This window comes from Chiroxiphia lanceolata, chromosome 5 (assembly GCF_009829145.1).
Source record: "Chiroxiphia lanceolata isolate bChiLan1 chromosome 5, bChiLan1.pri, whole genome shotgun sequence".
NCBI classification, from domain to species: Eukaryota; Metazoa; Chordata; class Aves; order Passeriformes; family Pipridae; genus Chiroxiphia; species Chiroxiphia lanceolata.
The window spans coordinates 72489205-72513591 of record NC_045641.1 but is presented as its reverse complement, the minus strand read 5'-3'; the positions used below and the strand labels follow the sequence as shown (position 1 = coordinate 72513591).

The following is a 24387-nucleotide window of genomic DNA, read 5'->3' as shown; positions in this document are numbered from 1 at the left end:
ATGCCAGCGAGTTCTGGTTGAGGTGAGAAATAATCTCAAAGGAAAAGTGCTGCCTCTCACATTTTCATTGCTTCCTTTGCTTTCTGTGTGCACACCTTTTACTGTCTGGATTGAGTCAGCACAGGAAAAAAAAAAAACAAGATTCCTTTGACAGTGGTATCACTGGGATCCTTGACTCTTTCTGCATTCTTTGGATTACAAGAGATACTTTTCATCTCTTGTCTCTCTTGAGTTGAACACTGCACAATGTATCTCTTGTTTCCTTGCTGTGTGTTGCACTTGTTCAGACTGGTGGGATGGCAGAGCTGAAACTGAAGATTCCACGGCTTGTGCATCCATTTCTTTCCTTTTCCTCACTTGTTCACATTTTTATTACATGTAGTTTCTTGCTTTTTCACGGAAAGAAGCTCATGAGGCTTCTTTTTCCTCACTTTCTTTGTCTTATGTAAATCTGTCCTTACATAAAACTTGGATTTTATATCCACATCTGAGTGGTTTGTTTACATTTGGAGCACCAGTACTTCAAGGTTTTGGAATGCATTTCAAGTTGAATTCTGTGACTGTGGTTCCGAGGAAATATACTTGTCTAATGGTTAAAAAAAAATCAAATTAAAATTCTACCAGTGGTTTTTCAGGGTTGAGATTCATCTCTTGCTTGCCAACCAAGGGCAACTGAAAATGGAATGTAAGTGGAGACAGAATGTCTGGAAAGAAGGACAGAACTATTGATAATGAATGACAGGGGAGGGTGGTGTGTGGAAATGCCACTTACATGAAGAGACAGGAATCTCTGGCTTTTCTGCTTCAAAAATATTTGGTTCTTGAGACATGGGTTGCCTTGGCCAAGCCCTGGGTGTTGCAAGCAAACCATTTCAGATTTTTTTTGGTTTTTTCCTATTAATTTATTGAGCACTGGCAAAGTTTGCATCCTCTCACTGCTCTACTTCCTGGATTGTTGTTTTCTGTAGAGCAGTGAAAAGAATGGGATCATGTGTTTCCTGTGGACTCTTAACTTTAAATTTAAAGTTAACCTGACTTAGTCTGGTTTTTATTAATTTACTGATCACTGGGGAATCCTGCAATATTCTAATCTTTGCAGTAGCAAGATACAGAAGACCTCACCTGAGGGGTGTTTAATGATTCACTGTCATTAAATATTTGAGAGGAAAAACGTGCCTATTACCCAACTTCTTGTTGCCCACACAGAAGCAGTTCTGCAGCGTTTAACATCCTGCTTTGCAGATGCTACTGAGCTCTTTGGGCTGGAAGTCAGCTTAAAGAAGACAGAGGTCCTCCATCAACCTGCACCTCAGGAAGTCTTCCATCATCCCCACATCACCATTGGCCAATCAGAGCTCAAATCAGTCCAACAGTTTAATTACCTTGGTAGCCTCATCTCCTCAGATGGTAAGATCGACGGAGAGATAGACAACAGGTTAGCTAAGGCATATAGTGCCTTTGGAAAACTCCACAAAAGAGTATGGCGTAATAAACACTTGAAGAAAAGCACCAAGATCGGTGTTTACAGAGCCATAGTGTTGTCTACTCTCCTATACGGCTCCGAATCATGGGTCATCTACCGCCACCACCTGCGTCTCCTAGAACGCTTCCATCAACGCTGCCTCCGTACAATCCTTAACATCCGCTGGTCTGATTATGTGACCAATACATCTGTACTAGAGCAAGCAGCTGTCACTAGTATTGAGGCCATGTTACTGAGAACGCAGCTGCGATGGGCAGGGCACGTCTCAAGGATGAAGGACCACCGCCTCCCTAAGATCCTGCTCTATGGTGAACTTGCCACTGGCTGCCGCATGAGAGGAGCCCCGAAGAAAAGATTCAAGGACTCCCTGAAACAACATCTCAGCCTTGGCCATATTGATCACCATAACTGGTCTACTCTGGCCTCCAATCGGGAGGCCTGGAGACACAGCATCTATAACGCAGCTGTCTCCTTTGAGAACTCACGCAGGATCACTCTCGAGGAAAAAAGGCAACGCAGAAAGAACCGTATCTTGCAAAATACACCATCTAAGGAGTCTTTCTGCTGCGCCTTTTGCAATCGGATATGTCTGTCACGTGTTGGCCTCATAAGCCACCAGCGTGCCTGCAGCAAATGTGGATAGTGCCTTCCCAAATCTTCGTTCGCGAAGCCTAGCCATGAACAGTAGCTCAAAGTTTTCCCACTTCATTTACTGCTGTGTAAACATCAAAATGTAGTTTTCCCAGCCTGCAACTGCAGAGATAGTATTGTTTTTCACACTAATTGCAATGCACATTAGTCATTTCTTTCTCTGGCAGGAAAGAAACTCAGCTTTTTGGAGGCATGTCATTCTGATACAATCTTTTCTCTTTGTTCCACAAAGGTTTGGCAAGTCTGGAGACTGTACAGCTATCCTTTGTAGGAAGCAATGTTTAAAAACCAGAATTTCTAGACTTTAAAGAAATAAAAGTTTACCGTTTGAGTTTTAGTTGTTAAGGAAACATGCTTTAATAGTTGATATCTTGGAGCAAGGAGAAAAAAATAGCAACTAAATGAAGTCAAATTTAAATGCATCTCACTTGTCAAATCTGCAGAAAACTCACAAATACCTCCAAATTAATATTTAGGTCATTCATAACTAAATATGTGAATGCCTATCTTACTTTACACTAGAAGTCTTTGTACTTTCAAAAGTAATTTCAGGTTTCTTTCGTATAACCTTTCCTAGGTCTGAGGAGATTTCTAATTGAAGTCTTAAAGCTTCTCCAGGAAGCAGTAGAACCACACAGCTTGTCACAGAGCTGGCCAAGCCTGACACCTGTCACCTGGAACAGGATTATTGCATTTTGGACAAAGCATCCCTTTGAATTCCATATAGCAAGGCTTGATTTCTTCACAAAAAAACCCCACCAAAAACCCAAACCCAAACCTGAAAGCCCCTGTGCTTTCAAAGAAAACCAAAAGGTTAGGATTCCAGATTCCTTCTAAAAACAAATATTCAGTGTGTCCTTTTGCCCTGGATGAAGAACAATCATTGTTTTCGGAGTGGTCTTTTTCAGTTCACCAGCAGAGTCCTTTTCAAAATACAAAAATTAAAAATTAAGGGGCTTTTTTTTTTTTTCACACACAGCCCGTTTTTTTTTTTTCTTTTCTCCCTTCAGCTCCCTGTTCCATCCCTAGGCTTTCCCATCACTTTGGATTGTTAGGAAGGAAGGGAGGCAAAGTGTTAGACTGCCAGAACTCATTGCATTGTATTTTTGCTTAAAAGATCAGTGATGAGCACACTTCTTAGTAAGGTCAAAGCCTCTCCCTTGCCAGAGGGCCTTTGAATTGGCATTTCTACCCCAGCCAGACTGCCGGATTGTCTAAGCTATATCTCCTCAGCTGAGTACATTGAAACAGTTTACTCCTTTCCCTCTTGAGGGCCGTGTCTTTGGGGTATTCATGGAGTTCAGGAACACCTTAGTTGTGCATGTGAAATGGTAGATTGTCTGGAATGGCTTTCCTCAGAATCCTGTAGCCTTATCATTGGCACAATTTCTTAGGGCATGTGAGATCCTTATTTCATGCTTTTGGGATAAATATCTCTTAAACCAGGGTGTTGGCAAGGAACTGGTCTGTGCATTTGTGCACTTGGGCATTTCCTTGAGAAAAACTATGTACTTGTAGTGCAAGCACTCAGTCTGAAGTCAGAACTTAGTTTAGGAGTTTATAACCTTATTTCACTTCCCTGCCCCTCTGCTCAGCCCTGTGAGGCACATCTGGAGTGCTGTGTCCAGCCCTGGGCTCCTCAGGACAGGAGGGACATGGAGCTCCTGGAGTGGGTCCAGCGGAGGCTGCGGATATGATTCAGGGACTGGAGCATCTCCCTGACCAGGAAAGGCTGAGGGAGCTGGGGCTGTTCAGCCTCCAGAGGAGACACTGAGAGGGGACCTCATCCATGTGTGTCAGTGTCTGCAGGGAGGGGGCAGAGGATGGACCAGGCTCTGCTCAGGGGTGCCCAGCAATGGGATAGGAGGCCATGGGCAGGAACTGATGCCCAGGAAGTTCCACCTGGACATGAGGAAGAACTTCTTTGCTGTGCAGTGACCAAGCACTGAACAGATCGCTCAGAGAGGGTGTGGAGTGTCCCTCACCGGAGATTCTGTGCCATGTGCTCTGGGATGACTCAGCTTGAGCAGGGAGATGGGACCAGATGACCCCCGTGGTCCCTTCCAGCCTGACCCATCCTGTGATACTGCTGGTTTTTGAAGGTGTCTGGTAGCCAGATCCTTGCTTCCAAAAGGTGTTATGTGCACGCCTAATTTCCCTGTGAATCCATGAGTATGTATGAAGTGAAGCATGTGTTCCAGCCTCTTTAGGCTTGGGGCTCTCTCCTTGTTTGAGTGGAAAACAGGAGCTTGTAAACTGATAGATTATGCAATAAAGATGGGCACTATATCTTCTCTTGCCACGTCCAAGAACTTTACTTGCAAAGTACAGACTCCATCACTGTTAGACTAATTTAGTATCATAAAATATATTGCCAGTAATTTGTTGTTGTTAGTTGAAACGGAGATATCCTGTTCTGGAGCATGCTTGGGCAATGGATGCTTAATTTTGTTGGCAACCTTTATCATATAAAAGGTAAAAAGAGATTAACTAAAACGTAGCTACCATGTGTATATATGGCCTACTCCTCTTCTCTGCTGGAAAAAATTATTAGATTTTATTGAGATGTTTTTAGAACCCTGTCTATCCAGAAAGGAAAGCAGATAATAATTACTCTGCTGAAGCAGAGGGTTTTTTAGTAAATGGGAGAGGAGTGACTGTGTGGTGATGGTCATTTGTGGATAGGTTTGGATTTTTTTTCCTCTGGAAATAATGCTCTCCTATATGTTTTTATCTCAGTTTAGAGAGGCTCAGACAGTTTCAGATAGCTGTAATGCTACTTGAAGAGAAAAATGCTGTTAGTGCCCTTTCTGTAACACAAACCAACAGGTTATTTTGTTGTCTCTGGACAAATCCTTGTATAAATATTAGAAGACTTGCATCTGAAGTAGGCACATAGTCAGGAAGCTGAAAATTGTTGTTCTGCTGATGGTCCTGTAATGATTGAAGTTTATTTACCATTTTAAAGTATTTCTAAGTATAATCTGGATGGAAGTAGCTCTGGCTCAGCTCTTGGTTTTGCCTATGCACAGGCAGTGCAAGCTGGAGGCACAAATAAATGTACGTGGTAGTACAGAATCTCAAACTAAAATGTGACAAATGCCTTTTTTTCCCAAATCTGTTGGGTGTATTTACATGCTTTATGTGCATTTTAACATGGTTATTTGAGCACATGAGAAGCATCTTTGACACACAGTGTTATCAGAGACTTTCAGGAGGGTTTGTGTAAGTTATTGATTGGGAAGCACAACGCAGTGTGGGAGTCCTTGTCAGATAAAGTCATAAATCTTGGCCCACTATTCAGAACATGCAATTCCCTCTCTCCTACACCTACTTTTATCGCTTTTTTCACGTAAGCATTAAGTGTTGGCTGGAATGCCACAAAAAATACGTAATATTATATGTAATATTCAGTAATCCCACAAAAATCCTAGAAGTAACTTCTGATGAACATATATAATGAAAGCTTTTTGGTGAGATTTAAGACTGTTTCACATCCGGGTATTGAAATCTGCTTCAGAATTTGATGAGGAAAAGAAATATCCTTCTTTCTTGTTTATTTTGTGTCTGAAACACTAACCTTGTTGAACAAGTACAGTGGTTTCACTAGAGAGAAACAAAGGAAAAGAACATCAGGAGTGTATTGTGCAGTTGAGGGTTCAATCTGTTCAATAAACCCTTAAGTTTCTTTACAGGATTGAGTTTTTTGGGGGGAGGAGATTTTTTGAGTGGAGGGTAAAGGGTGAGGGGTGAATCTTTACCATCTTCATAGCTAAAGAACTTCATATTTTCTTCACTGTACAAACACAAAAATTAAATGAGAATTTGGGGAATCCCTAGAAAAATAAGTTGTAAGTAGCAGCAATTTCCATCTCACAGCTCATGTGGTCTGAGATAGAAGAAAATACAGATTTTCTGCGAGTAACATATTAAACTTTCCATTTTCAAATCCAAGTGGGGATATAAATCTTGCCCTTGTATGTAGCTGATGCAAAAGCTGTGGCTGAACTGAAGAGAGAACTTTATTTTCTAGAGGTTATCTAGAAAATACAGTTTTACAGTGGAATCTCAAATGCCTTTACTTTCCTGGGAGATGTGTCAAAAGTACCTACAGAATTACTTAAATCACCAACTTCTTTTTACTGTCTTGGTGCTCGTAACTTCCATGTTATGGAAATGCTTTTCAGGTAAAGGAAAATAGCGATTTTAAAATAACATGGAAAGGCACCTGTGTGTCATAGTCTGTCACAAGTGGTTTAGATTCTTTTTACTGCGACATGTGAAGTCTGCTGTGTTAGACAGAGATTCTGAATTGAATCCATCACTTCTGATATTAAAAAACAACCCCAAAATCTGAGATATGCATAGCGATGGTAAAATATACCCTTCTACGGGGGTCTAGAATGTGTATAAAGGCATAAGTTATAACAGCACAGTCCTTTTCCTGGCTATACCAGCAAGGCTTTATGGACTAATTTTGCACTTATAAGCTTGCAGAAGTTTAGGAATAATGAGATAAAGCGCTTACTGGTCACATGGATATGGTATCACTCACTTAAAGCTTCTAGGAATGTATAAGATGGTGGGGGTTTTGGGGGCAGTTTTTTTTTTTGAAAATAAAAGTCAAGTAGCACTGGTTCTTCCTAAGGACTGAAAACTAAACTAAAGCTGCCATCTCATCTCACCTTCAGTATCAAAACCACAGGGCATGTATGCCTTGATAAGCTTGGAAAAGTGGTTGTGATGCTGAATTCCCTGGTTTTCAGGTAGGAGGGTTGGAGTACCGTGGTGTTCCCTTGGCAGTTGGGTTTGGTTTTCATTACATTTGCTATTTAACAAAATTTTTCCCTCAGTACTCTCTCCTGACACCTGACACTTGTCCTACTTGGATGGATTCCTCCATGGAGTGAGAGGCTGTGCCTGTCTGACGGTTTTACATGACAAGCTCCATTGGCAGCAATTTGTGCTGGACTGGGTCTGAATTGAATTAAGATTTCCTATTTTTAATTAGGCTTTACACTGTGTTTTAGTGTTTCCCATTTTCTTCAGCTTTCTCTTGCTGCAGTGAGTGAATACCTGTGTGTAATGAGTCATTATGGCCTGTGAGCTGATTTTTATGTTCTCTTGGGATCATACAGGGGATTTGGAGTGTGAGGTTTGGGGATTTTTGAGTGCCAGTGCTGGCTAAGTATTGAGACTGTAGATTGACCTGTGCTAGAGGTTTCCTGTGGTCTCTACACAGGTATTGCCTGAGGCCAATTTAAGGATCTCAGAGCCTGAAGCTCAGTCTACACCTTTGCTGGTGCAGTTTTAGTCTCTTTCCACATGTTCTGGCAGTGAGGTGGCACTAACATCACAGAACATAAGTAGATTAAAGTTTTGTGCAGCTGTGATAAGTTGTATGCTAAGAAAAACTTCCTCGTGCTGGGCTATTTCAGAAGTTTGAGGGGGAATCTGTTGTCTTTTCAGCAGGGCTACAAATGTTGCTCTGTGATGGACTCCTCCATTTGGGAAAATGAGTGTTGGTTTTTTTTGTTTTTTTTTTTTTACCATTGTGTTTGGGCCAAGGTGTCATCCTTGGCACTTCTGTCTGACAGAGACAGCTTCAAGGTTAAAACTAACCATAGATTAGATAACTCGAGTTGGGCTTCAAGGTGAAATCCTGTCTCATAAAGTACTTGAAGGGCAACTTGACCTCTGCAAGGAAGTTAAAAAAAAAAAAAGAGACAAAAAACGTGGGACCTGAACATTATCCACCAATTATATTGTACTACACTCTACATTTCTGCTCATCTTGCAACATCATAAGGAGTGTTGGCAGAAGCAAGAAATCCTAATAGTTCTCTTTTAGCATAAAAGGACTTAAAGTTTAACTGATCTCACTGATCCCTGGATGCTGAAATGTGGGGACTTTTTTAACACTTCGTGGTGCTGATTCATTTGAACAGTCTTACTTGATCCACAGCTTAAATGTTGCTTCAGGTAAGCTAAACGCTGGCTGTTTGACTTCCCAGTTAGTGTGTTTGTAGTAACCTGTTCTTATGTGCTGACAGGCAGTGAGAATCACAGAACAATTTAGGATAGAGAGAACTTCTGAGATTGGACTGAGATGATCCAGCACTTGTCCAAAGCATGTCCTAGAATGAGACTGATACACTGTATTGCTTTGGAGTGCTTTTTTCAAACCTTACTGTCCCTGTGGTGTACTTCATTATATTAAAATACAGAAAATCTAAAAGATTCTCAGTGAATTATATGTTGAGTTTATTTAGTGTGAAGGTGTGTCTGTTTTCATTTTTTTTCTCTCCTTTGGCTTAATCCTTTGAGAATACTAAAATGATTGGTGTTTGCTTCATGAAGGTTTAACTTTGTTTTCCTGTTATTGAGTAACTGATGCAGGGATATGCATCTGGTCCTGGGTTTAGTTAGTCCCTGTTGGTCTTTTAGGGTGTTTGAGAGAGAGCTTTTGTGTTTTACCCTCTGGAAGTTAATCTAACCATACACCCAGTGCTGTTCTGCAGATCCTGGTGCACACTTTTCTCCCTGTGCCATGGGAAACCTACAGTGAGAGCCTCCTGTGTTCCCATCTTTGCTGCCAGGGCTGTGTAAGCATTTCTGTGAAAGGATTTTTTTTTTTTTAATCCAAAGTCTGTAAGCAGTATTAAGAACTGAAAATTCTTCCATACCATAAGAATGCCTTTAATTACCAGATTTGTAGAGCTAAAATCCCACTTGCATTTTTTTTCCCGGTCTAATGTACATTGGGGGTATTCTTGGCTTCACGACAAGGGGAATGATAGATGCAATCAGCTAAGATAATACTTATCTGAAAGGAGAAGATGGGGTTTGAGGCCCTTCAAACAAAGACCTAGAACCCTGCTCTCCCATTTCAGGGGTAGGTGTTCTGAGCTGCTACACACGGTCTTCTCCTTGTCCCTGGGTCTGGTGTACAAATGTAAAGGGAAGAATTAGGTACTAAAATTCCTGAGAAGGACTTTGAGCTGTGAACATTCCCCATCTTCACTTGGCCTGGCTGAAGAGCCTGAACAAGGGAGAGGTGCATTTGCAGGTGCCTCCGTCCCTGGGCACTATAATGCTCAGTGGCTGTCCCCAGATATTTCCCCCTCTCCTTTGGCTGCAATCGAGGGAGCTCTGGCCCTGCAGGTTTGTTGAAATCCACTCCTGAAGCCCAGAAAGGCTGTCGCCATGTCCAGCATGCCCGTGAGGAAGTCTTCCTTTTGGTCTGTCTGTACCAGAGAATGTAACCCTACAGAGCTGCTTCCAGAAAACATCCTTCACTGTTGTCTTAAATACCGCTTTCAAAATGCAGATTTCTGAATTTCTGGATGCTGAAGTACTATCAGCTGGAATTTGGTTTCAAACCTGAATCCATGCTGCTCAGATATCTGTTCTGACACTATTATCCCTGCTGCATGAGCACTTTGAAGAATACGTGTTCTGATGGCAGGTAAGAACTCGTACCCCCATTTGCTTTTGCATTTCTGCAGGAGTAATATTTGGGAGCTGATGGCATGTGGAAGAAAACATTAGAACTTGGGCAGGGCTGGTGTCTGATCTGCAGGTTTTCTTAGCATGTTTGTCCTTAAAAGTATGTTTTGACAGAGCGCAGCAGTTTCTGTTCAGCTGGTGGTGGATTACGGTGATGTTGATTTAGGCTTCAGAATCCTTGTATTAGATTGCTGCTTGTCAGCAAAGTGCAGGATACACCACATGGAAACAGTGTGACCCCAGCTCCAGCAGTGGAATTCAGATAAAGTGATACTGTTTTCTCTTCTTTTTTTTTTAATTATTATTTCTCTGGTAAAAGGCATGAGTTTGCATGAGCATAGCTGTGTGTTGCAGTTGAATCTGCCTTAACTTTGTGAAAGCAAATATTTTAGGAATAGCTTTCTTGGGATACACCAGGTGTTAAAGCACTACTAAAGCAAAAAATGTATTACTAACATTGAAAGCTCTCAAGTTTTGTTACTTCAGCCTAAACATTTTGGCTTCCTATTTCTAGGATCCCAGTGAGCTTTTTTAAGTGGAAGAACTGAAAACAGTTGAACAAGCAGGACTTCAGCTCCAAAGTTGTTTTTAATTAAAGGCTCTCTCTTTTGCAGACTACTCCCACATAGAGGGTTGGAAGCTCCTAAATTTCCATGCATAGAATTTTTCTTTATTCCCCTGGGACAACAATGGACTTGACCACCTACAAAGAATGCAGATATTGCACTGAAAACAAAAAAAAAAAGCTTCCTCTCCAGGCAGAGATTGGCTGGGAATGAAAATAAGAGCTGGAAGTTTTTGGTTGTGCTCTTCTTCTTGCAATCCATGTGCAACACAATTTCATTTTACAGAGAAATCCAAGCTGTCCAGTTTTGACTGTGCTCGTTGCAAACACACAGAGGAATTCTCAGGCAATGAGAGTAGATGTTCCAGGTCAAAGTTTAGGGTGGTCAATATGCTGAGGAGGGAATTGCACTCAATTTCAGGTTATGGTAAAAATGCATTAAAAGTGACCTTACTGTGATCTTTAATCAGGGGACAAGATTTCTACCAGTGAGAGCAGGTTTATTCTTTTTTTTTTTTTTTAATCTTTTTAAAAGATAAAATTGCTTCTAAAAGCAAAAAGGGAAAACCAATCAAAACTTTGTGATTGAAACATTGTGATGAGCTTGTTCTTATCAGTTACCAGTGTGTAGCTGTTATGGTTCATTTGGATCCCTCAAATTTGTGGGACAACATCCTCTGTAAATTAAGCTTTATTTTATGAGCTCATTAGGAAAGAAAACAAACATGATAAATAACCGTGTCTCTCCCAGTGCCTTCCCTTCAGAGAAGTGCCACTTTATGTGCACAATTTACACAAGAACATTCCACTCTAAAATGATAAAGGTTTGGGCAATCCAGTTCTCCTGGTTTTGAAAGGATATGGGTACGCTGAGAAGCGGGATCATGAAATGCAAAGAACTGCCATTGCAAATCCCGTGACAATGCCTAGTTTTCCATGCTTGGTTTCTAGCAGATAACCATTAAATTATTGCAAACATTCCCTATATATTATATAATGGACTCTGGTATAAAGTTAATCATAATAACTGTTCCTGTGACTGAGAGGAGGAGAGGAGAAAGAAGGAGGAGGGTTCTTTAGGTGACTAAATTGCCAGGGGTTCCTTGGAAAACTTGAAGCTCACTCAATAACTAACATAAAAGTTGTTTGCCCTTAAAATGAAGGCATGTAGTGAAAACTTGAAGCAGAAAAAAAAAAACAAAAACCAAAACAAACAAAAACCAACCAAACAAAAAAAAATACACACACACACACAAAAAACAAAAAACAAACAAAACAGAAGATGGGGATCTTTAGCAAATGAGATCAAAATTTTGAGTCACTGGAGTACATCTGTTTTGGGCAACTCCATCTGAGGTGTTTGACACGATTGAAGTTGCAGGGCCTGAGGCCTCAGCACTTTCTGGAAATTAAAGCCCCTTGAACATTTGAAACACACAGGAACATGTGCTACATGAATAATCTTAAAGTAGCTGCTATTGAAACTACAGGCCTTTAGTGTCACCTCTTCAGCAACACAGATGTCCCAAGGACTTGAATGGTTCTGGGGTTTTTACCCTCTTTTTTTAATATAGGCCTGCATTATATTCATATAATGTAAAACTCTATTGCACTCTGTGCTAAAGGTGCCCAAGACACAGAATGTTGAACTGTTCCCCAGGATTGCTAATGCCTAATACCTTCTTCAGGGGAATGGATTCCATCTTTTTGATAAAGACGCTTAGAAGCACATGGGCAATTTGGACATGGATGTTTAATGTGGCTTTTCAATTTGCTCATTAGAAAAAACTCAACCAAACAAACCTTAATTCTCTTTTCTGGTACTTGTGTAACTGGGGCAGGAGGAGGGTGTTGGGGTTTTTTTTGTGGGGTTTTTTTTTTTGTGTGTGTGGTTATTTTAAGTTTAAATGTCATGTTTCGGATGTCTGGGCTCATGAATGCTTTATATTTTGGTAATTTTAATCTTTATTTGCTCACTAGCTTATGATCAGCACAAACTTTCTGTGGATGCCTCCCCTGGAGTTCTTTCCAGGGTTTGGATTGCTTGCTAGGTAACTGTGCTTAATAAGCCATTCAGCTCTCCTAATGTTACCTGGGATTGTACACTTCCATAGCTGCACATCAATAAAAACTAGAAATCCCAGCAACCACTTCCAGGCTCCTTTTGTTAAGATCCCTCACACAGCTCTAAATCCTTAACCCTGCCTATTAACTCATTCACTGCTCCTGATGGCTCTCCAGACTGTGTTTTGTTCAGCACCAGTGTCTGGCATCCCAGGTATCTCATAAGTTCAGAAACATTTGGTGAAGATCCATCATGATAAGAGGAATGATGATAAAATTCCTTCTGGAGGGACAAGCTTACTTCCAAAAGGTTTGATTAATTTGCCCATCTTCTGGGTACTTTCCTGCTCTTTACATCAGAACTGTGTTTGTCTTGGCCTCCCTGAAAGGCAACAGAACACCCCCCAAAAAAGAGATGCCCTGTCCAAGGTGTGTAGGGCACATGGAGATGAGTAGAGTAAGCTCAATGAGCATGAGAAGCAGTAAGGTCTCACTATGCTACCTGTTGATCCACTGGGTTTGGGTAGGCACTCTGCAGAAGTAGGTTAAAAGGGAGAATTTGAAGGACACTGAGATTTAACCAGAGTTTCTCCTCTATGGTGTGTCTGAGGTGACTTTTGCAAATGAACCATGAAGTGTCAGGAGTTCACTTGGGAAAATGCACGTGAGAAGGGCAGAGATGAGTGAGGAAGGACTTCCTGGAGGAAAATAAGTGGATCACATATGATGTACTAGAGAAGGGGGAGGGCTGCTTTGTGCTCTCTGCTTTTGACAGGTCTGCTGACTCCAGAAATCTGTCCTGAGGTCATTGTTCTGGATGAGATGGCTGAGGGTGCAGTGAGGAAGAAGATGTAGTCATTAAGAGTAGAGATGAAAGCCTGGAACTGCATGGCCAGTAATGAATGGCTGTATCTCAGCAAGGAACAAAATGTAAATACTGTCTGGAAACACAGAGGGGAATCAATAAGTTGAAAGTCGTGCTGGTTTAAAAATTGTTGCAACAGAGAAAGAAAGTAGGAACAGGTAAATGAAAGCCTTTCCCCCTCCCCACCTTGCTGTGTTGAATTTGACCTGACATCCATTTTCCATTGGCATAGCAGACTGTGACTTCTGTTTAATTGCAGTCAGACTTTTGACATAGAATCCTGTTTGTCCTGAAGAGCTCTTTGCTGGGTCATTCTCTGAATTCTGTGATGGTTGTAGGATTTCCAAGGGGATGTTGCTCATCTCTACGCTTCTCGCCCCTCCCAGTGAGTTTTGGACCTCTTAGGTGAGTTATAGCCAAACTTAACGAGAATTAGTGGTTTAGAAAATGTGAAGTTCATAAGTGTCCCTGAAATTATAAGTTGAATAGAGAACCTAAGTACACACCACCTGGTGGCATTCACTTCCACATCCATTTTGGGGAAGTGTGGCCAAAGATGTGTAGACTTATCTTGGAGCTGGTTCTAGCACTGCCACTGAAAGCAGGACTGTGGCAATTCAAACTGAAAACTGTGGGAATTTCGAAGTGAAAGAGGGCAAATTTAGATTGGATATATGGAAGAAACTCTTTCTTGTGAGGGTGATGAGGCCCTGGCACAGAGAAGCTGTGACTGCCCCATCCCTGGAAGTGTCCAAGGCCAGGTTGGATGGGACTCTGAGCAACCTGGGCTAGTGAAAGGTGTCCCTGCCCATGGCAGGGGGTTGGAATGAGATGATCTTTAAGGTCCCTTCCAACCCAAACCATTCTATGATTCCATGAAGATTACCTCAGATTTTACTCTAATAAAATTAGCCAAGTTCACAGTTTTCTAGAGAGGGGAAATACTTAAGTGATCCAGCTGAGTCCATCTTTGCTTCTTCTATTCTCTATTTATAGTTCTTTTGTACCTGGGGAAATATAGAAGCAAGCATAGCCGAGTGTAAATTTTAGAAAGTGATGGGTTCCCCCCGCTCATTTATCTTAATTAACAATTTAAAGACTCCTTGTAGAAATAAGCTCTGTTCTGTCTTGCAGACTCTTCTAGGTTACCAAGAGAGTGACTTGGAAGTTCTTAAGTAATGTTTAGTGAATAATGTCGCTGCTCACTGAATAAAGCTTTGAGATTATAATTTTTTTGAAGCAGTTATGTTGATTAAGTTGAAAGTGCCTCACCTTATTTCTGTTTTAGGAACTGCATTTAATTACAGTGAGATTTCAGTAGTCTTATAGTACCATGGCTTTAAATCATAGGATTAACTGACTTTTAAAACTTCAAGTAGATATGTCAGTTGTAAGATGCATTTTATTTCCTGCATCCTTCAGTACAAGCATGGAAGTGGAGGCATGGGCTCATTTATGTGCAAAGTTCCCCAAAATATAGAGGGGGAAGGTGTCGTGTTTGGGTTCATATCTTAAAATGTGGGAAATACAATGGGTTTTTAGTGTGTTTTCCTGAAATGTGCCCTCAGTTCACATTTAAGTCCAGTGAACACCTCTCTCTTGCAGCTGAGGCTCAGTGGGATTGTAGTCGAATGACAAAACATGGCAAATGCTGCATGTGGGCTCGACTGAAGTGTAAGGAGCAGAATCAGCCCTCCAAAACCAAGGGTTAATGCAGTTCTTGCAAAAACAGAGCTGATGATCTTACTGCCATCAGTGTAAATATTGGCATTGCACACTGATGTCTTCAGTCCCTCAGTGGGGTGTGTTTGTGGACAAATGTGAGGGGAGAGGGGAAAAGTTGAGTGGGTGGAGCTGTGTCTTCCCTGGAGCCAGCTGGGACAATGACCTCTTTTCTCTCCTTTGAAGTGAGTGCCTCTCAAGGTGTAAGGCACCTTTGAAGTTGTGTATTTTGTAGCTTTTGTATGAATGTTTCCCCTACAATGAAATAGCTTGCTTACTCCTTTGCTTTCTTGTTTTCTTTCACTCCCACACACTATTTAGACCATATTAAAGATGTATAGATATAACTTGCACTTAATGTTGCTGTTTATTAATAAAGTGTTGTGTAATAAAACTGCTTTCTCAAAATGCACTATATGTTTCATACTAATGAGGAACAAATACTTACACGGCTTTGGAAGACATTGCAGTGCAGTAAATGTATGCCTGGTGACTGGGATAATGAATCATGAGATGTTTATTTAATGCACGTGACTTTTTTTTGAGCTATTTGTCTCAGCATTTATATGCTGTGCAGTCTCCTTTGCATGTGGAAAAGGATATTCCTCTGGCACAGAACAAAATGCATCCCAGCTGCTGCCTTAACCTCTGCCGTGCTGCATCCAGCTCTCCTGTTGGACCGAGTCCAGAGGAGGCCACCAAGGTGATTAGAGGAGTGGAGCACTTCTCCTGTGAGGAAAGGCTGGGAGAGCTGGGATTGTTCAGCCTGGAGAAGTAAAGGTGACCTTCAGGGTGACCTAATTGTGGCCTTCCAGTACCTGAAGGGAACCCACAAGATGGAGAGAGACTGTTTACGAGAGCCTGGAGTGACAAGATGTGGGGAATGGCTTCACACTGACAGAGAGTGGGTTTAGATTGGATACTGGGGAGAAATTCTTCCCTGGGAGAGTGGGGAGGCCCTGGCACAGGTTGCCCAGAGAAGCTGTGGCTGCTCCATCCCTGGAAGTGTCCAAGGCCAGGTTGGATGGGGCTCTGAGCAACCTGGGCTAGTGGAAGGTGTCCCTGCCCATGGCAGGGGGGTGTAGTTGGATGATCTTTAAGGTCCTTTCCAACCCAAACCATTCCATGATTCTGTGATCCAACCCTTTATAGAACAGTGATGTGCAGTGAACCTGTCTGAGATGGGTCCGTTCACTCCAGCATCTCTAATGGGATTGTCTCACACTGACAGTTGTGTTTCGTAGAAGCTTGAATACAGAGTGAGGGAAGGAAGTGCTTCATGCAAAACCACCTGCAGGTGATACTTCAGTCCTAATCCTGAAACAGATTCAGGGTTGAGGTTTAGTGACTAAGCCTGCTTGAATCAAATTCAGACTTGTATCAAGGTAAATCCTATCTCAAGAGCTGAAAGAAGCCCTGCATCAGATATTGTTTTGATTTGCTGGTACATATCCTAAATATAATGCTCTTAACTTTTAAAACTTCTGCTCTGGAAACTCTCTGACTGAAATCTAGTTAGTTAGAAGCAAAGATCCTTGAAACTCTGACTTGAGTGCTGTCAGCATTTCCAAAATGCCCTTGGGTTTTTGTACCTCAAGTCTGTGTGGAGTTCAGATGCTTTTTACATCTAAACTGAGGGAGAGTGTTAATTTCGGAGTTGTTGTTCCTGTTGAATTAATTCAAGTGCGAGAGTGTGAAATTTACTGTTAAAAATGCAAGGTTATGTTCTCAGCAGTGACCAAACACAAAGGAACTTTAATAAGCCATCTGTTTCCTTGGCTCACCTGCTGGCTTGTTTGCTTTCAAATCTTTTTTGGGATTTTGAAAAATGTTTTAGAGCAGAGTTGGGTCAAGCCTTGAGGTTCCAAACTTGTGTCAAGATATAAGTCTTACAGACTGTGTGAGGTTTTGAGAGCAATAGCACTCCAGCCATCCATAGGTGTTTGTGACAGAGGGTCAGAACTTGGTTTTCTATGAAGGCATGTGAATTTTAGACACAATCTGTGATCATGTGCAAGAGGGAGATGTCCTAAAGACAAACATGCTTGCTGAAGTCAGAGATCATTCTGAAAATTAAAACACTGAAGATAAAAATAGAATTTTCAAGGTGGAAGAATTATTTCAACTGGTAACTGGATAGTTGCCGTTAACAAAATGTGTCTTTGAAAGAGATGAGAAGAAGCCGGGATGAAAGCTTTGCCTTCTCTTATCACTCCCTCACCTCCAAAAGAAAACAAGTTAATTCTTTCTGGCTAATTCTCACCAATACAAAGAGAAGAGAGACTGACAATTTGGTTTTTTCTGTGCTGTAAAGATTGCAGCTCAAGGAGAGATTTGTAGCTCAAGGAGAGGTTGGGGATGTTCTGTAATTATGCAAAATACCACTTGTAGCATCCCCTGCTTCAAAACACTGTTTCTTTCCCTCATTTTTTCCCACCAAATTGTTAGCTGTATTGCACCAGGAGAAACTGCCAAGCAAGCAGGAGTTCCTGTTTGAGGCAGCTGAGGGTTCTTGGATGGAAGTCAACTCGTAATTTATCTGGGAAACTGTGACTTTGGGACTTTTGGGGGATTTGGGGTTATCCAGAGGCACAATTTCTTGTAGTCACAGTTGCTAGAAACAACCTCCTGTACTGTGGGGTTTATACAAACTCGTGTACTGGTGCTGTCCTGTCCTCTCACAGGTTGTGTGTGTGTTTGGGTATCACTTGTGACACCTGGATTTTGGCCTGTTTCACACAGACATGTGTTAGACCATCTTTTGGCCAGTCTAACAGAGGAAAATTCCTTGGTCTTTAAGTCTCTCTTGAGCTCATTCTCAACACTGTCATCTTCATGGTTGTGGGACCTCTGGTTTGTTTGTTTTAAGCAGTGTTCATTATCTCAGAGGGTTCTTCTGGAATAGTAAAACAATAACACTGCACGAGTGTTAGTCCCACAAAAAAAAATTTGGATGCTACCTCTGTATAAACACTTGCTTTTCAAAGAAAGTTGTACACTGATTTCAAAACCACCCCCTCATCCTTTCTGATAAAATTCTGTGTACAGAAGACCTTCACTTGATATTTTTGATTTGAACCTGCAGTGAAAGATCTTTGCCCATTTACTGGTGGGAAGCTGCATGTCTTGTAGGATATTTCTTCTTCCTCACTCTAAGGGAGGAGACTTTTTGGAAAATACTAGCGAGCTGGTTTCTAGCAGCCAGTTCTGTATTTGCAGTCATCTTCACCTGGAAAAATGTTGCTTTGCTCTGTACCAGGATTCTTAGGGTGGGGAAAACCTGCCAAATATGTTCCTGTTCACGGGGAGGGCACTATCATGCTCTGCTGGATGGTTTATAAGCTCTTTCTTAGCTGGGTAGCTGGGCTGGCTTATTTGTACTTGTTTGTTTGGTATTTTCTGACCAAGCCTTACTAGCATGGAGTAACTATTCTTATTAATGAATAGCTTCCAGCCTGGGCGGAATAAGCTGCCTGTTTGTCCAGGGCCCTACCTTGTGTCATAATAGAGAAAAACAAGGAGCACAACTTTGCCATAGTGCACAGAGAGTGAAAAACAAAGGGTAAATGCCAAACTCCAAATGATGTTTGGTTACAGCTAATTACAAATGAAAGCACTCTGACTTTCAAGTGTACTAAACAACATGCTGGGTCCTTGTTGGGCTACAGAAGGTTACTGAACTGGCTGGTCAAAATTCTGCAGCAGGATTTTAGCTCTGATTCTGAGGTACATGATGCTTTCAGGTGGTGTGAACCTAGAAATGAGGTGAAATCAGCATCTTAATTTTAGCTCTCAGGGTTTCTTGTGACTTAACGCTTACGAGAAGGTGTTTTGCAAACATCTGCTTGGAATATTTGTTTCTTAAATAGAATACTTAGTTCTGCCTGTCTTCTATGGAGCTTCAGCCTTTTCTGTATTTTGTAAACTAGCTGTGGAGAGGTAGCCAAATAGTAGCATATATATATATTTGTATTTGTGTGTGTGTATATGTGTATGTTGGATTTTCTTTACACTTGAAAACTGAACGACTATCTGAAAGAGTAAGATACCATCAGCCAATTAGGATGAAAGGGGAATTTAGGGAAAATGTTTAATGCATGGTAATTGAGGAGGCTTCAGGCAAGGTAGTGGAAAAAAAAGGGAAGAAGAGGGAAGAAGTAGCTGGGGGATGCCAGATTTCCAGTGCTTGGTTCTAGTCAGAACTACATGTCACTGTGGAGCTGATGACTGACAGGCTGGGGAAAAGCTGTGATCAGAGGCGTGCTTTGGCTTGTGTGCCTCTCAGTAAATTACTTTTGCATTCCTATTCCTAGTCATTGCTAAAATAAGAAGTTGTGCATAAAACGAACTCCCTCCATTGGCTTCAGAGAGAAATTTGTACAGTGTTGGAGGTAAGGATTATTTTGCCTCCTGTCATGTAAAAGGACCATGTGCATTCTGGACAGAGACTTCAGGTCAAAAAATATATTTGGGGCTGTCAGAGTGGCCCTCAGTGGAAAGACAAATAAGCTATTACTGATATGCAAGTTAACTGTCAGCAAATAAAGAACTGAATACATATGAAGGAAAACCAAATGCTGATAAGAGGATGTTACAGAGCTATAATTGGGAAGCAGAGATAGGCACACTGCCAGAAGGTTTTTTGGTTGACTAGACCAGAGCACTGAGTCCAGTCTTTCCTTAAACATCTCCAGGGATGGTGACCCCACCACCTTCCTGGGCAGCCCTTTTATTCACACACTCCTTTAATTCAGCCCTGTGAGTTGTTTTACCACAGGCTTCTATTGGTTCTTCATCCCTATTTAGTCTACTAAAACTATTTATCCTATAAGAAATGAACAGGGAATGTTTCCCCTGAGCCTGAACTGTTTCAAAGACACTTTGTTGCGATCATTTGCAGCTTTGGTGAACGTTATTTTCAAACTTGGAAGTGTCAGCAAATATTCCATTATTACACGGTGCCCCTCTTTAGTCCATTTGTTTTTAAAGATGGATGGTAGGAAAACAGATGACCAAACCTGATCAGCACTGAACACAAGACATTGTACATTGTGTGCTGACTGGGGGGAAAAAATGCACTTGCTGGCTTGCTAAATGGAGATAATACTTTGGGTGTTGACAGGCAGAAAAACAATTAGAGCTGTCGGATGCTTTGCTGACGTGTGCGTTGTCACATGGAGAGATGGTTTGGCCTGTGCCAGGAACTCTGAACTGTTCAACCCTCAGCTAGGTATTAAGTTAATTAACAAAGTTCCTTATGGCTAGGCTTGGAATGTGAGGTCTGTTTATTTGGGAAGACAACTGGTCCAGGAACAAGCAAGGGAGGTCACTGATGGGGCCTGTGAGGTGTTTTGTCAGTCGTTGTATTGCTGGCTGGTAAAAGACTTTTTTTCTGCTTAGTTTATTGGTACATTAAAATGATATTACCTTATTGAAGTGTTTCTGTATTTGCACACTGTGCAGATTCTTTGAATTATGTAATTTTATGGGGGAAAATATTTATCAAAACCTCTTTGGGTTTTCAGGTGCTTACTCATGTCTCAAAAGGCTATTTCTCTACACACTTGGCATTCTTAAAAGCTATCACTTTTTTATTAAATGTACAAGCATATTTGAAATCTAGTTTAACTTTATTTACATGTATATTTATTTACATATAATTCTGGACAGGTATTTTTGGGCAGGATACACATACACACACAAATATATGTGCTGCACTGAGTTTTCCGTGCACGATTTCTGCCTCCACGTGCAGTTCTGTTAAATCCATCAGCATCATCAGATTCCATGTTCTGTGTGTAACCCTACCCTGCCTGTCTTCACTAATCCTCTAGATAATTTTCAGATATCTTTCACTTTATCTCTGTGTTATCCCTTTTCCTGGTACTTAAAACTACAGGCAATATTTTGGAAGAATTATCACTTTATCCATATGGGATTACCTGAATACATGAGCTTCTTTTATCGTATTATCATGGTTTATTTTTTCTCCATCTGCTTAAATAACCCAGCTGTATGATTAGGTTTTCTTTATTTGTTTTTGTTTGTGTTTTTTTTCTTGGTGGGTGTTTATTTTGGGTTTCTGGTTTAGTTTTGAGGGTTTTTTTTTTTTTAAAGAATAGTTGTTATTGGTGGTTTGGTTTTTGTTTCAGCTTTGGGGAAAGGCTTTACATTTTTAAGACAATAATTCTTCTTGGAATTTTTACCTCAAAATTTTTGAATTCTGAGGCATCTCAGCATCTCCACTTAGAAATTACTTCTTGTGAGCCATGATGCCCATGGATGTATATGCAGAAGGAAAGCAGCTCCTGGAAAAGCTGAGCTTAAAGCAAAGTTCAGATCAGTAGTTAATCTAGACATTAACATCAGATAAACCTTGAGCAGCTTGACTCTTGGTAACCAGACAGCAGAAGGCAAATGGCTGATTGCTCTGTCCCAGGTTAACTCCCTGGGTTTTAAACTTTATTTCTGTGCTTCCACATTTTCTTGGCTTTTGAGTGCAGAAAGAGATTTTTTTGACTCATGGGTTTTCTTTGTTTTGGAAAAAAACCCAACCCTCTGACCATTTTATTTAATTAATAATCTGGGGAGTTTTCTTTTTTAAAATTTAACTGGGAACTGGTATACCAGACATACTTAAAAGTGAAAACTGAGTAGATGAGGTGTGGTATGGCTTCCTTTTTTGTTTAGTATCATTGCAGTGCCTATGGAAAAACTTGGGATAACAGGTTTATTTATTATATTAGCATATCATTAACGGGTTTATTCATTTATATTAGCTAATATCTGTCTCCTCACAGAACCAGCACAGTGCTGGCAGGGGTAAACCACCTCTACAACATTTTCCCTGATGCATCTCCTTGTTTTGCTCACTTTCCTTTGTGGGGTTTGATACTAAATGCACAGGTTTGTTGGGAATAGGAACCTGCAGCTGTTTCTGTAGGGAGACAAAAGTTGGGCTCTCATGGATGGCTGTAATTAGAAGTGTTTCCCCCTTGTTTTGCTACAGCACCACCTGCTAGGTATTATTGAACAAACACTGAAAGCATCCCTAACCAGTCCCTTGAGACATCCAGGCAGCATAAAAAAAAAGAAGAGAGGCACTTGTTACTGGAAACTGTTACAAGTTTACTCTGGAGTTGTTTATTTAGTGCTATTCTCTGGGTGCTCTTTTTATAAAAACTTTTAACATTTCAGGAAACAAACTGTAATGAATGTAACTAGTATGTCTACACAACAGGTAGACATTGCTGAAGTGTGGGATCACAGAAGCATTAAGGTTGGAAAAGCCCTCCAAGACCATGGAGTCCACCCTGTGCTCAATCCCCACTTTGTCATCCAGCCCAGAGCACTGAGTGCCACGTCCAGTCATTCCTTGGTCACCTCCAGAGATGGGGACTCCATCACCTCCCTGGGCAGCTCCTTCCAATGCGTGACCACCCTTTCAGTGAGAAATTCCTCCTGATGTCCAACCTGGACCTCCCCTGGCACAGCTTGAGGCTGTTTCCTCTTGTCCTGTCCCTTGTTTCCTGGGAGCAGAGCCCGCCCCCCACCTGGCTACAACCTCCTGTAAGGTCCCCCCCGAGCCTCCTTTTCTCCAGGCTGAGCCCCCCCAGCTCCCTCAGCTGCTCCTCATAGGACTGACTCTCTAGACCTTTCCCCAGCTCCATTGCCCTTCTCTGGACACCCTCCAGCCCCTCAATGTCCTTCCTGAACTGAAGGGTCCAGAACCAGACACAGGATTTGAGGTGTGGCCTCACCAGCGCCCAGCACAGGGGGACAATCCCTGCCCTGGTCCTGCTGCCACACTGTTGCTGATCCAAGCCAGGTGCCATTGGCCTCTTGTCCCCCTGGGACTCATGTCCAGCCGCTGTCACCAGCACTCCAAGGCCTTTCTCGCTGGGCACTTTCCAGCCACTGTTTCCCCAAAATGTGAGGATGTGTGTGTGGTTCCTGTTGTATTTAAAGAAAGGAGGCTGAGTTGCTTCTCCTACCAAATAGGTGACAAGCTGAAATTGTTAACTTTCAGAATTGGTAATGCCTTGCTATGAACACCAGGATTTTTCTCTCCTGTAGCTGCTGCAGGGCATCTGCTGCCTTCTCTCCGGTGTAGCTGCAAGTATGACTTGACGGATGCACATCCATGGCTCTTGGATGATCTGGTGAACCATGGAGCTCAAAGTATGGGTGGATGGAGTCCAGAGAATCGTGTGTGGGGTCACCGAGGTCACAACATGCCAGGAAGTTGTAATAGCCCTTGCTCAGGCCATTGGTGAGTAGTTCTGCCAGCTGGGAAATGGGGTGAAGCCTTTTTTTACGGAGCTAGAATGAGGGGAGGTGAGGGGGCACTGAGTATGAAAGTACAATTTGTAGGGTAAACTTGTAGCCTTTGATCTTTCACCTGACAGAGATTAGAAAGAAAGCAAGGAAAGACTTTGAAATCTATAAACTTTCATTCGATACAAATTTATTCTCTAAATAATAATAATATGCTGTATGTTATTGTAAATACAGCCTGGATAAAGAAGGTGCTATACTGTCAATGTTTTGAGTACCAAAGAATATAAAAGCAGTGCATTCTAATGCTGTTCATTGAAAATATACACATTGTAAGTATCCTCAGTTATACTGGGAATAGCATAGACCAGTGAAATAGATCCTTCAGGTTCTCCTCCTACCCTTTCATTGTGGTGTGCAGGAGTAACTTGGAAGTCTGTACAGTGTTAGCAATTTGCAGAGCAGTTTAGGAGGAAAAAAATAAAATCTTTCAGGCTCCACAGCCTTGTCAGATCTTTCTCAGTGACTAAGAGCATGATAATTTTTCATAACTTGTCTTATCCAGATGAGTATTGAGTTTAATTTTCGTACTCATCTCTTTGGAATAGATTATAAAAAATTTGTGTGGTCTTATATCTGAAATATCTTTATCTGAATAAGCCTCAACTTCATCCCTTCAGTATCTCCCATGCTGATTCTTATTCTTTGCTCAGAAGTTATGATTGGCTTTAGATACTATTTAAATTTAGGCATTAAAGCCTATGTTTTACTTAAAATTAGATTAATAAATTAAAGGCTAACTTTTGCATTTTTCAGTGTGCCAGCAGTTTTGCAAATTGTATTAGCAGTCTGAACCAATTTAAAAATAATAACTTTCTAATAAAAAATAACTTAGGCTCACGAATATCAACGAGATATTCCACCTGTAAGCATGAAATCAGTTTCTCTGAAATTGTGATGTTTATTTATTTAAATTTGTACTTCTGGACATCATTTCCACCTACTTTCATCTGATGGAGTAGAAGGCTGGCACTTTTTTATTTTATGATCTAAGGGGGTCGAACACAATGCTAGCATGTGTTTATCTATATGCATCAAATAACTTTTAAAGCTTCAGTTAAAAATTTTAGAAAGTTAGTTTGTCTGTCAAATCTTGTATTTGATGTTTAACTGTTAAATGTACTTTTACTGGTGGTGCTACTTGCAGCTTTTCATTTAATGCTAATTGGTTCCTGAATAGCTTTCATATCT

At 41.3% G+C, this 24387-nt stretch overlaps 1 protein-coding gene across 3 annotated transcripts in view; it reads left to right on the top strand.

Annotated features, from left to right (window-relative positions):
* The window catches only part of RASSF8 (Ras association domain family member 8), an 82782-nt gene that overhangs the window by 39170 nt on the left and 19225 nt on the right, over window positions 1-24387 (top strand). For 2 of the 3 annotated variants that reach the window (XM_032688431.1, XM_032688428.1), the window contains exon 3: window positions 22936-23131. In XM_032688431.1, coding sequence (XP_032544322.1) covers window positions 23029-23131 — 103 coding nt within the window. In that variant the 5' untranslated portion in view covers window positions 22936-23028. Of the gene's footprint in view, window positions 1-9464; window positions 9603-22935; window positions 23132-24387 lie in introns of those variants that run through there. The other variant, XM_032688430.1, reaches the window with a different exon arrangement.